The 14359-nt window shown below is 33.3% G+C and overlaps 1 protein-coding gene across 1 annotated transcript; it reads left to right on the top strand.

Annotated features, from left to right (window-relative positions):
• Positions 1–1015: 1015 nt before the first annotated feature.
• On the top strand, positions 1016–2592 carry LOC112149397 (olfactory receptor 52E4-like). Its single transcript, XM_024277053.2, has one exon. It carries the CDS (start codon positions 1654–1656, stop codon positions 2590–2592), a length of 939 nt encoding a protein of 312 aa, XP_024132821.1. The 5' UTR covers positions 1016–1653.
• Positions 2593–14359: the final 11767 nt, after the last annotated feature.

Raw genomic sequence — 14359 nt, 5'->3', positions numbered from 1 at the left:
TTCGAAAACACGCCACAAAAGTTGTTTTAGTCTATTTTTTATTAATTAGTGGATCTATGCTCTTTAATCATATTAGTTCAATCTCATGCACCAGCCTTTCCCCCGAAAACCCAGAACAGATTGTCAGAATACAGGTCTGCCGAGCGTGTCTGCATGTTCACTGAGCTCCAGACGTCAGATGTGAAGGTGAGGTGAGCATCTAGTGTGCCAGGCTTATCACTCATCCTACATGTTTTCCAACCAACCTGTTACTGAAGCTTCTTATTGGCTAAACACACCTGATCGAGGTAATCAGCAGGAGCAGATAGGGCAGGGTTTTTGGAAAACCAGCAGGAGGCTGACTTTGAGGCCTAGATTTGGGCGCCCCTCATCTGGGGTTTAGGGAGGTGTCACAACTTCAGTCTTTACACATTAAGTATCAAAATGAATATTAAAATACATCTGTTTAGTTTTACAAAATATCATCCCATAGCACATTTCAACAAGATCTTGAGAGTCAAGTTGCTTTCCTACCAAATGAGCTCCCAGATGTCCAGTGACAGTCCTATCTATCATTTTTGCCATTTCAAATTTCCCTTTAACAACTAAAACATACAGGAATAAAAGGAATATGTTTTTAATAGAATTAAAACCAAAAAACATTTTTTTACATAAAAATCATATTTTTATCTTGTCCTATAGGTGATATAAAGGAAGAAAAGACAATATGTGCAAATAAAAAAAAATCAATGTTTGTCATTGGCTGAAAATGGAAGTACTTTTTTCCTCAAATTACAGCAAAACAGAAACAATAAAACCTTTAAAATCAAATCTTAGTGGTTTTTCAAAGCAATTGAAAGGATCTCTGTTGTCAGAACCAATAATGAAATTCAGGTTTGTCCCAATGACCACAAAACATTTGGTTAAAAAAAAAGAAGAAGTTTTGGGCAATTTTTGTTTTGATCCCTTGGAACCTTTTTTTTCTGTCAAACAAAATGCAGAAAAGAAATGAACTTATGTATTTTCTATTAAACTTATGTTTGAAAAAACAAAATAATTATATATATATATACAGTATATATATAATTTTCATTTTTTGTTTTGTTTTTGAAAGGAAACTTGAAGTACTAAAAATTATATTTTATTGCCATAAATTGATATTTCGTATGTATAATTTAGCCATTTTGTGGTCAGGAATTACTATTTCATTGACAATGTTTTAACTATTTCTTTTTTTTGTTCCATGTCATCTGTATGTACAATATATTTAAAAAATACTTAATATAATTCATTTTAGTGGATCTTAGAAGCACACAGAAAAAAAAAAAAAAAAAATTGACACTTACATGTGTTATTCATGTCATGTGGTTCCTAAATCTCTTGACAGGAAGATAACACTTACATAACTCTTGGGAGGACCAGGTAGTTGTGGGAAAGAAGTGACATACATAAAGGAGGGGATTCCTCTTAGAAATGACCAGTTTGTTGTCTGCAGCAGAACTGGTACTATTAATCCTTGAAGTAAAAAGTTGTTCAATGTACTGTTTGTCTTTTTTTCTGAGGTATGTACGATGTGCTGTACAGTATGTAAATGACATCTTTTCTTTACTGCTATGTTGGGTAAAATTATTACATGTTCAGGTTATAATGCTGTAAGTTGTATTTGGCCAAAAAATGAACACCTCCTCTGTTTTACATTTTAGTGGTTTCAATCTGTCTGCAGAAAGTGTTGTTCCCGCCTTTCTTTTTGCAACTCTCAGCTACATGGTCATACTGTTCTGCAACCTCACTCTGATTCTCACCATCGTGCTCAACAAATCCCTGCATCAGCCCATGCATCTCATCCTGCTGAACCTTCCCATCAACGATCTGATTGGTTCGTCGGCATTGTTTCCCCAGCTCATCAAAGAAATCCTGACCAACAGCAGGAAGATTCAATACTCGGCGTGTGTGACTCAGGCTTTCTTTATCCACGTCTATGCGGCAGGTACTGTGTTCCATCTGTCTGCCATGGCCTACGATAGATTCGTTGCCATATGTTACCCTTTGCGGTACAACACAGTCATGACTAACGCACACATTATGAAATTGATCACTCTGGTGTGGTCATCCAGTTTGGTTTTAATCAGTGTGTTGTTCATCCTGCTTTTGCGTCTCGACAGATGCCGCTCTGAAATGAGCAACCCCTACTGCGACAACCCAAACCTGCTGAGTTTAGTTTGTGGCGACACAACCATTAATAACATTTATGGGCTTTGTATCAGTGCTCTTTCACAACTGGTGGCTAATGGAACAGTTCTTTATACGTATCTCCGCGTCCTCATTGCGTGCTTCAGATCCAAACGGTCAGACACTAGAGCCAAGGCTTTGCAGACGTGCGCGACACATCTAGTAGTTTTTCTCTTGTTGGAGTGTTTAGGGCTTTTCACCATCATATCACACAGGCTGCACAACATTTCCCCTCATTTAAGGAGATTCATGGGGTTGTCCACATTGATTTTTCCACCCACTCTGAATCCAATCATCTACGGCCTAAAAACTAAAGAAATCAGAGAAAAGATTTTGCAGCTTTTTAGGATCCGGGTGCATCCTTTGAAAACAATGTTCTCTTGATTTAATGTTTAGCTTTTTTATAAAAAATGTAAAACAAACTACATTTTTTTTCCTTGTCTTTATGTTTAAAACACTTAACAACATTTTTGATTTCCCAAAAGAAATGTTTGAGAATGTCCCATATTCATATATTATTAAAATAAAATCAAGACAAAGTTAAATACAATACTTCTTAATTAGTTTTTTAAATGGTGTTTCATTAATTTTTACAATTGTTAATTGTTATTTTCTTACATTTTTGTCAATAATGTACTCCTGAAGATTTCTTTTCCTCTCATACATTTTTTGTAAAAGACTAAATAAACATGTAATAAATCATCCTCCTTGTCCCACAGGATGTATATTGATTAGTGAGTACGCCTAAACATTTTTGCTAAAATGTTTGCATTTTGCTTTTCATTCTCCAAAATCCATTGCCACACAAGAGGGCGCCACCTCCACACTGTTAACGGAAGGATTGACTGTTGCATGTTGAATATGTTGCCCTACTAAGGCCATGAATGTCGCTAAAAATATGTTGTTTTTCCAGAATATTCAAAAAGTTTTCAAACAAAAAAGACTTAACTAGCCTGAAGCTTTTGTTGTCATATGTTTTAGAAGTTAATATATTTTTATTTATGAATTTTTATCTTTTTATTCATTAAGTCGTTACCAGTGATGAATTTTCGTCCTGAATTTGAAAATGTCAGAATATGTCAAAAGGAAATGTATCTTAGTTAGACAAAGAAATTAAGAAACTTGATCTTATAATCTCATTTTTTTTTCTAACACCACCATTTTATTTCATAATTTGTTAGGTAGTTCAATCTTTTTTTTTTTGGTTTGTTTGTCTTACTCTATGCATCAATTTTAAGTTCACTTAAGGGGAAAAACTGTAAATTTAATTTGTGTAAATCTTATGGTTTATGATGGTTCATAAACAGGTATTCTGTTTTATATGGGCATGATAATATGCATGATGTCATCATAACTCAATTTAAAAAACAGAAAGCGAAAAAAAAATATTAACAATACAAAAAAAAATCTTTACATCAATAAAAAGCTGACATGACCATCAGACAAAGGAGGATTACAAAAGGTGGATAATAATTGAAGGATGGGCACAAATTAACATATTGGACACACCTGAGGGGAGAAACAGGAACCAGGTGTGAGCACAATCAAGTAATAAAACGTATCTACATGTCATACTGTTCTAATATGACATTTAAATGGCAAAAGTCAACAGATAAAGTTAATGAATTCAGCTGAAACATAAAACAAAAAACTACAAATTCATTGCTAAAACAAAGGAAATAAAGTTAATTAAATACAGAAATTGAAGTTTATTATTTTTTAAGCACAAAAAGATGTAATAGGTGTAAAACTTGAGATGTTTTGCTGATTTTGTGGATCAAATAAAAAAAAACTAGATTTGTCAAGGATGAGAATTTATTTAACTTATTAAGTCTTAAAAAATACAAATCACAAAAAGTAATATTTCCAGTTTTCTCACAATTGAGTTCAGTTACGTTGCCTAGACTAAATTACTGATTTATGGCAATAGATAACTTTAATCTAAGATGTTGACTTGAGTTGAATAATTTTCTTGGGTTGCTGTCTGTGCTCAATATTTGTCCAAAAAACTGGTTTATTGCTCAGTTCTTTATTTTGACTTTAATACTGTCTGCTGTATTTCTATATTCAGTTTTGTCTATAATGAAAAACTTCGACAGTTTACTTTTTATTTCTGCATTTCCTCTTTTATTTTATTTACAGATTCTAGATCCAAAGAAACAGGACAAAACAAAGGCCTTTTAGTAATGACAGTCTATTAATTCTGTCTTAATTCACAATTAGATTTTCAATCTGATGCAGTTTGAAATTGTTTTTTAAAATTTACAATTTATTCTTTTCGATTGTTGAATGGATTTTAATATACACCTTTTTTTTACTAACAATATTCAGTGCGTTTGCAAAGCAGCACCTCTAATGTATAGCTGTTTCACCTACATGTCATCACACTTTTTGTTTCCATAAAAAATCCTATTGAAATCCATCTGTCAGTTTTATCAATGTGGGCCACACATCTTAGGATGTCACATGACCTGCTTCCATTACTTTGGATTGGGCAATTTGCAATATTTTTAGTGAACACATTGTTTTTCAGAACTTTTCTTGTATTCTGGACACATTTTATAATTATTCAAGAATCAGCATTCCAGTATGGGTCACATCAAATTCCCTAACATACACACAACTGATCATTTAACAAGTTTTACAAAACTTGTCAGAACTATTTTACACAAAAATCACATATTTGCCTTTAAATTCATGAATTGTTTTCTCTCTGTCTTCTGGAGAGCTTGCCAGCCCTCCTCCATCCTGTTCTCCACCTGGAGTGATGCTTCGGCGTGCCTTTAACCCCCATCGGCACGGGTTTATTCATCTATGGTCTGAGCTTAGTCACAACTTAGAAAACTATCCTTTTTTATTTCTGATGTTATATATTTACTATCAATTGTTGTTCAAAACAATGAGAAATACATCTGCACATTAAAACATGTATAAAGGACATTGAATTGCAATAAAAATCGTTTTTTAGTATTGCATCACATTAGAAACACGACCCAGGAAAAAGTGTAAATGTTTTATTTTACCAATGCACTTTCTGGTTTGTGGTGTGATCCACTTGATAGTCTTTTGATTTCTTTTCAAACCTTCCCAGTGATCTTTTATTTATAATTATGCTGTTTTTGGCACAAAAAAAATGTAAAAAAACTGTAATCAAGGACATACATAGTTTGATTATATGACTTTCATTTGAGTGGATCTTTAACAAATGCCTTTTTTTAAACGGCAATGGTTCGGTCCAGTTCACAGCCATGCTGTCTTGTATCAGGCCTGACTTTATAATTCCAGCAACAGCCACAGTGGTCTCCTCAGCACAACAGAACATCCCATTAATGTCAGTTGACATATCCCTTAAAATATGAGTTAATAAATGTTATATTTAAACCGCATAAATGTGTGTTTTGTATGTTTTATCTTTGAAAAGTAAACATCTAAAAAGTCTATGCACGATATAAACTGATACATGTATCTAGCGTATGGTGCAGGAGTTTACCAGGCACATCATAGGCAGCCATCACACTCAGAAATACAATTTCAAGCTTGATTTTCACTAAATATGTCCTCGACTATCAAAAAAAAAAAATGCCACAGGAACATTTTAAAAGCACACAAAGAATCTATTTGCATCATAGTGGCTTTTTAAAGCAGAATTTGTGTATTTAAGGTTTGCCTTTTCCTGCCAAACCATAATCTGTAGTTCTATCACAATTCATATTTCAATGCAAATTATGTGTTCTTTGAGTTTAAAAGAAAAAAAATCCAAAAACATGACAAAACAAATGCTTTTTACTGATTTGTAATTATTGTGAATCTTAAAAACACAAAATTATCTGTACTTAACATGAATGTTTACTTCTAAATGACTGCTTTGTTGCCAGATCTGAACTCTGTGACTTTGCAAACACAACTCTTTATTGTGTTATGGTTACCAAAAGATGGTTACTGTGTTTTTAACTTTGCTCATTAGTTTAATGATCCCTCTGTTTACAGAGTGTTGACAGATAAGATGTGTCACAACCAGGTCCCCAGAGGAATCTTCACCGCCTCTCTCTGGTAATGAACCTCGCAGGGCTTTGACTCATGATGCTGTAAACAGACACTGTTTTGACACCATGGAAAGCAAATGACTGGTGACTTTCTAAAATCACAAAGTTCTTTTTATTTCTCCAAAAATATGGTTTTGACTTGGCAGTGCGCTCACACTGTTCATTGTCATCAGTGACATCATTCATTTGCTCAAATTCCTAAATGTCTCCGACATCTAAAACATCCAGTTTCTGACACTTAATTGTTGTTAGTTTTAGATTCATTTTTCATCTAATTAAATGATGTCAAAGAAAAAGACAAACAAAAACCGCCTTAAACAATGTGTAGTTGAAGAATAAAACTACAAAAAATGATCTAACAATGTGCATTATGACTTACTTATGCTAAGGCATAACAGAATAGGCCTGGGTGTTCATAATAATTTGCAGAAACAATTCGATTGGATTCAATTCACAAGAGCCTGGATCAATTTGTCCGATTTTTTTCAATTCTCTCAATTAAATTTAATTTTGAGTTTACATAATTTAAAAATTTAGACACATGTATTTGGAAATACAGTAATAATCTACTATATGTTTTTAATATATTTGGTTACACTTTAGATGAGGTGTAAAACACTCAGTATAATGTTGACAAAAATTGTTAAAGCATTTGTTAAAGTTGTAAGAGTTGTATTAATATGGCTTATGTAGACTATGGTCTTCCCTTGGATGTTAATGACTCTTACTATGTATGTTAATAAACCTTATCTGGTTTACTGTGCTAATTCATGTTTTATAAACATCTTAAAACCTTATTAATTATGTTTGATAATGTTTTAATAAAGCTTCTTAACCCTCTGGAACTTAGAGCCTAAAACTCAATTTTTGTCCGCTTTTCAATATACTACATGCATGCTTATTTGGTATCATTTTAATTTGTACAACCTCTCCTATGTGACACTACCTTTATTTTGTCATTTTTCCATGTCGTTTTAATACACTAGACATAAAATCATGCAAAAACAGAAAATTCCGTCTGGAAAAATGGGATTCATTTTATTGTGGAAACCCCAAAAATGTTTGACAAACTGTTTTTACAACATAGAATTAAGGTTTTAGGTGTAATTTCACAAAAACAATAAAAACAAGAATACATTTAGTCAACAAACTAATCAACACATTTTTTTAAGGAAAATACCAAAAAAAAAAAAAAAAAACTCCAGGCGAAATTCCCAGATTCCTGATTTGGGCCACATATAAACAGTTTCTGTTGACAGAAGAATATCATAGACCTCACAGGTCAATGACGTGACCTTTCTTATGCTTTTATACAGACAGAGATCAGTCTGCCTTGACATGTTTCCTGGAATTTAAATTTTTTTTTTTCTTCCTTTTTATTTAGTTTTTTTAAAGTGTTTTCTTTTTTCTCATACAATTTCCTTCTTGTGTTTGTGAGGAATAATAAAAAGGTTCTTGGGAGAAGTTTGATCCTGCTGGATCTCAGGTCAGCTGGCTGGGATCTGCTCACATGAGGGGTGTGTCTGTTTGCTCTTCTGCCCTCCTCTCCTAACAGTGACAGGCAGGACTGCGCTGAGCTTCTGCGATTCTTTGACAATGCCAGGTGTCTTTGTAGAAAATTCATGTAAGGCTCTTTCCCAAAATAAAATTATTATTGGTTTTCTAGGATTTCTAATAACGGATAGCCCAGTTTTGCTCCGCCCCTCCACCACGGGCCGTTTCTCTGCCATGCAGGCATCGGATCAAAGTTTGTCTTCCGCCTCATTTATTAAAATGAAAGATTGATTCTGCCCAAAAACTACAAATAAGGGCAAAATTTTCTGTTTAATTCAACAAAATATCAGTTACAGAACATGAAAAAGTTAAAATTCCTTTTAGACAGTTTTATCACGTTGGTCTCAAGAACAAATCTTATTCTAAAGTGTTGCCATATATTTATATTAATCTGATACAGTTCTCATACTGTAACATTTTTAGTGAAATGATGGGATTGTTAATATCATACAGTGTTACATGGTTTTTTAAAAGAAGAAGTTCTAACAAAAATGTACAGATCATTTAACATTGTAAACATTGTTCTGCTTCTCCTGGAGGGCGTTTCAGTTTGGCCACAAGGTGGCGATCACGCTATAGCATTACACCTATAGAAAAACTCAAATGGTTACTTAAAAAAATGTTTCCTTAAAAGAGTTTGGAAAATTCATGCCTGTGAGTTTGTTTTTTTTTTTTTTTTAGTTTACTGCGCTGTCCACCGGGCAGCTGGCTAGCGAGCCAACCCACTGAGAGCCCCCTTAACCCAGCATGGGCAAACACAGGTGGGGCCACCACGGAAACTGTGGAAAAAGGCCTACATTTTCTGCCCACTTCATGGGGCCCACCTGGCCTCGCTAGCTGGGTAGTGTTTGGTTTCATCTCAGTCACATTACTTTGTCACAGTCAATACTTCTATCAGAACATTTATTCAAAGGGTCTGCTGCTGTTGTTCCAGCTAGCAACAAGCTCTTGTCAAAGGCCTCACTTACACCATGTTATGTGACACTAATTTGTCACAGCTCCCCCATTACAATATATTGCCTCTTGGTCCTCTTGAGAGACAAAATTTGGCAACGAGAGCTGGTTCTGTCACACTAAATTGGTGCTAGTTTCACCAATTTGTCACAAGCTCTGCCTTTGTCACACTATTTTGCCACGGCCTCTATTAAATTTCAACACAATTATTTGGTCTCACCAATGTCACAACAGATTATCATCGCGACTCCTCCATTTCACCGGTTCGTCACGAGCTCCACCCCATTACACATTGTTACAACGGACTCCGTCTCCACCAGGCAACACTGGTCACAAATCTTGGACACTGTAATTGTCAGGATCTGTACCTATCCCTGACCTGATTCTGTCCAATTATAATTTTTTGGTGCAGCTGGAGCCTGTTCCATTTAAGATCATCAGTTTATCCTTTTAGCTGCCCTGCTGTGGTTCTCTCTGTCTTGATTTGCAAATTGAATTGTCAATTAAATAATGCATAATACTTTGAATTATGAGCTAAAAAAAACTTCCAAATGTGTTGGAACCTAGTCTAAGTGAGGTCTTCCCCTTAGTGAGTGATGGTTGCTCTTCTCCTGACATCATTCTGTTGCTGAGATGGTAGTGTCCACTGCGACACCCATTTTAAACTATTAGTAATTGTTTTTGCACCATATACCTCCTATAATTAACTTTCTAATTAAGTTCCTGAATATATCTGCAACAACATACACACATCTCTTTGAATTACATGTACATCAAATTCAGGATCTGCATTTATGTTTTAATTACAGAAACTAATTAAAGTTACGTGACAAAAAAAAAAAAAAAAAGTTTATCCATTTATTCATTCAAAAGTGTACTTGTAAACTAATTAAAGTGGATATTTGGCACATTTGTTCCCCAAGTAGCCTATTTGAAAGTTGAAGTCTTTACCGGAGGGGTCACCAACCCTGTTCCTCGTGAGTTTGTTTGCTGCTAACCCTTCTTCAGTAGATACTGATTGAATCAGCCCATAGCTTCTGATTGACTGAACACACCTGATCCAGGTGTGCAGCAATTACTGAAGCAGAGTCAGCTGCAAAACAAGCAGAATGGCTGGTAGCTCGAGAACAGGGTTAGTGACCCCTGCTTTACAGTATAAGGAAAGTTTTGGACGACTGATACTAACTTTTAAAGCTGACAACAAGACGAAACCTCAGAAATTAGTTGGATGGTTTAGTTTAAAACATGTTAAACATTTAAATTGTCTACAGTACCACCTGTTATTCATGAAAAACTTAAAAAATGTTTTTTATTGCATTGGGCTCAACAATAAGGTTTACAGTTTGTTATTTTTCAAGATTTTAAACATCTACTAGAAATAGAAATTGTTTCTGGTAGAAGAACCAAAGAAAATCAAACAAATCACCAGCAGATGGTGCTGTGATCTCACATAGTCTCACAAACACTTGCTGCAGTGATAATACCTTAAATTTTTGACCAAATCAATATTTATAACCACAAACGAGATTGTAGTTGCTCCTAAAGAATCATGTCGAAGAGGATTCTCAAGGTGATGTAGGTTTGAATCAATCATCTAGTTACAAAATATGCTTTTCTACAAATTGTTATTTTAAATTTTTTTAAATGTATTTTACCTTATAGTAAAAGTTAGGTAAAGACTAGATAGGAAAAAAAGAACAGATGAAGTGATTGTGGAAAATCTGTACATTAGTAAGATTTCCTTAAAAAAAATGTTCAAATAAAAATGAAAAAAGCAGCTAATATTATTCCACGAAACAGAATAATTAAATATAATTGTAAAAAAAAAAAACACAAAAAAGGGAGAAAAACTGATTTAGTATTAAGTGCCAATTTTGAGTTGTATGTAAAAAAAAGTTCTAAAACAACTGAAGTCAGGCTAACATAAAACTACATTTGTTAATAAATTAAAAAGGTAGATAACATTTGAAAAGCTGATTTGTTTTAGTGTTTTAAGCAATATTTAACCAACCAAAAAAATTCAAATTTGTTAGGTAATAATAATAATAATGATACAAATTAGCATGTTATAGTAATAGAAGCCTTGTGGAAACGTTCTTAGGCTAGTATAAATAATATGACTCAACAGATATAAATATGCTATACAGTGTGAATATGACATGCTGTTAATTTGAATAAATATGTTTGCAGCTACATAAGAATGGAATAGAATAGAAAAGAACAGAATAGACAAATAATAGTCATTGTCACATCAAATTTAAAATGCTCACTGATCACTGCGTCATTCATTCTGTCTAAAATAATAAAATCATAATTTATGCCAGAGTTTAAGAATAAAGTAAAAGAACAAGATAAAATAAGTAAAAAAAAATACACCCATATCACAAAACACAGAAATAAGCGATAAAAGCAAAATAAATATGAGTCATAAAACAAAAAGATACCTTCAGACAATCACACAATCAGACATCCATCATCACACTCTCTCTGTCATGACATAAATCATCATAAAGTGTATTTCATTTAATGGCAGCTTTGAGAAAAGTGATTGAAGTTGAATAAAAACTGTTTTTAAAACTGAAAACTAAAATAAATCAAGAGATGCTGAATTAAATTGCCAAGTAATGCACTTTAATCTATTAGATAATCTGAATTAATTTATGCATGTATTTTAAAGAAGTACAATAAGATACATGTGTTTTTAAGTTTTTTTAATTTTCAAAATTATTAAGACTTAAAACATTAAGTTTTGTTTTTTTAACTGTTTGGTTTAAAAGTTGTTATAGTTTTTGCTTAGCTTAGAGTGTTTAACATTACTATTTGTCAACAGCAACAAGTGAAATAACGAAGGTGTAAAAGTTAATTGCTCATTTGGGCCTCGGTGAGTCATTAAAGGTCACCTGTGGGAGTTCAAGTCTCTCCAACTGTCCCTCTGTGAATTTTCCTTTCAAAACAGACTTATGCAATATGGATGTTGTGCAATGTGTTTTCTGAAACTTTTTATATTATCATTAATTTGTTTGATACTTTAACATTTTAACACATTAAGCTATAAAGTGTATTTTTTGGTCATTTTTATGTTATAAGCACATTTGAAACACATGGAATCTAAAAAGTGGTTGAATTTATTTGGTTTAAATAAATTCAAGTGTCTAATATTTGCTTTTTTTTTTCAAAAACCCAGTCCTAATGTGATTGAGCATGATTAACTCTGAAATAAATGTTAAAAAAATAAAATTTTATAGTAAGATAAGAAGCTTAAAGTGATTTAAACTGGATTGAAATGAAAAAATATAAATAAAATGTTTAAATAAATATGTAATTGTACATTTGTCATTGACCAAAACTGTTATTTACAACTGAATTAAAATCTTCTGTAAGTAATTTTTAACCATAATGATATAATCTAGATGTTTTTTCTGTGATATTAGCATTTCTTCACATTTTTAAACAGCACATTGGAACTTCTTATGTCTGAATCAAACAAAAATGTTGTTATTATTTAAACACTTGCTGTGGTTGAAATGTTTAAGACACAAAATATCATAAATAACAACATAATTCTGTAGCTCTATTACCTTTTTCATCATTATCCCTTTTTAAGAACACGCTTTTTGAATAAATTAAACAAGGACTCGTCATTTGGATCCAAAATTAAGTGTTTTCCACACTGCAAAAAAATGTCTCTGTGATAAAATTAAATCTGGGCACTGAGACCTCCATTAAGCACAGGGGATACTAACGCACTTTGCTCAGAATCAATTAAAGTGCTCAAAGGGGTGTTTTAAAGTGGAGCTGTTCAGTCCTCAGAGATGTATAATACATTAGCATTATTTCATTAGAGCCTCTTCCTATCAGCCAGTGTGAGGGGAGTGGGTTTTGCTCTCCGTGAACAGCCTTACTCGTATGTCTAAATCATTTATTAAAATTTGACCAAGCAGAAAAAAAATCAAATGTAGAAACAGAACGTGTTTATGCGGGACTCACACACAGAGCCATTTGCAGCTTTAAAGCATTCATTTGGGGTGTTAAAGTGAGCGGAAACATCACCATAAATGAAAGAATCCAGGCTCTTTGTATGATCAACAAAGATGGAGCAAAACAGAGAAGTTAAAAAGGAAAAAAACTAAAGTTAAACAATAGAAAACAAAGCCAATTTACTCTAAATCACAATGTGAAATGGCAAATATCTAGACAAACTTTCAAATAAAGACATCAGCACAAAATCCTCCTCCTCTCTATTTGCTGTAATTAGACAAAACTGTGAAAGAGAGGGCACAAACATTTTATTTTTTACCTGATTTAATTAAAATGAACGAAAGTTGAGCAGTAAAATAGAAAAAAAAAACATGAAACTTTCTTGAAATCTTAAGGTAGTAAACGCAAGAACACATCATCATTCAGTTTACATCAGATTGAAAAGCTTCATCTTTATCTTTTGGCAGATATTCTTGCCGGCTATGCCTGCTAACGTTTTCTGCTATGTTTTATAAGCCAATAAATAGGAGTAAAACATGCAACTGTAACTTTAATTAAAGCATACATGGTGCACAAAATTTTGGGACAAAAATCCTAATATCTTCTGATGTCTTTGTGTGTGAGAATGGAGCCACAGCCTGAGTTATCCTTACAGCCAAGAGATTGAAACTCACTATCAGAGTAGCTTTAGGTGACTACAAAACAGAAATCCTCAGAGAATCTGCTAAATTTGGGCAGCAGCTGCACCAGTAGTTGCCAGCAAGTGAGATAGTAGAGTGTTTTGCACTGACTGGGGGATCCTGTGGTATCGTCCTCTGTGAACATGAGTAGAGATATCACTGCTGTGGACAGGACCCCAAAATATAGTGCGCCTGATTTCCACTGATGACTTATTTAACTATTATAATGTGAGTGCATGTGAATGTGTGTGGTGTGCTTTGTGTATTTTTTTTTTTGTGAGAGGTCTTGCTTCTGTTTTTATTATTATTATTTTGGAAGAGGTTTTTATGTAAAGCACTTTGTAACATGAGTAGGAAAAGTGCTTTACAAATAAAGTTTGATTTGGTCTGATTTGAACTGAACTAAAAAAAGTATTTGACTAATTTTGTAATTACATGTCATGTAAAAGTAATGGAATGTATGTATTTTTTTATTTTAAGACAAAAAAATTAGGGCAAACATTAAAATAGGACTATAGTCTGCAATCTTTAACCCTTAAAGAGCCATTCAGGTTGATTTTTTATTGACTATACGACTCAATAGGAGCTACGAAGTCAGACTTCACCCTTTGGAAAAATAAGACACTATTTTGTACATTCGTTATTGTTGCTATTTTTATAAATATATATATATATATATATATATATTTTTTCTTGCTTTCTCAGTATTTTCATAGTTTTCCTCAACGTCAGACCAGAATCAAAGCAACGTGAGGGCATTCACACTTACATAGACTCCCGTCTCCAGTTTAACACTACAATTCCTGAGCCTGCGCAAATTTGCGCATGGAAGAGTTCCCCCCCTCTAGTCCGAGACCCATTGTTGTGTCATGGTGGGTCACTGATGAGCCATTAACTTGCCCATGTATATGTTAATGCAGCATGTAGTACCTAATGTGTATT

The sequence above is a fragment of the Oryzias melastigma genome, linkage group LG13 (genome assembly GCF_002922805.2).
Source record: "Oryzias melastigma strain HK-1 linkage group LG13, ASM292280v2, whole genome shotgun sequence".
Classification (NCBI taxonomy): domain Eukaryota; kingdom Metazoa; phylum Chordata; class Actinopteri; order Beloniformes; family Adrianichthyidae; genus Oryzias; species Oryzias melastigma.
Note: the sequence above shows the minus strand (reverse complement) of the source record. Positions and strands in the feature narration are given on the sequence as shown.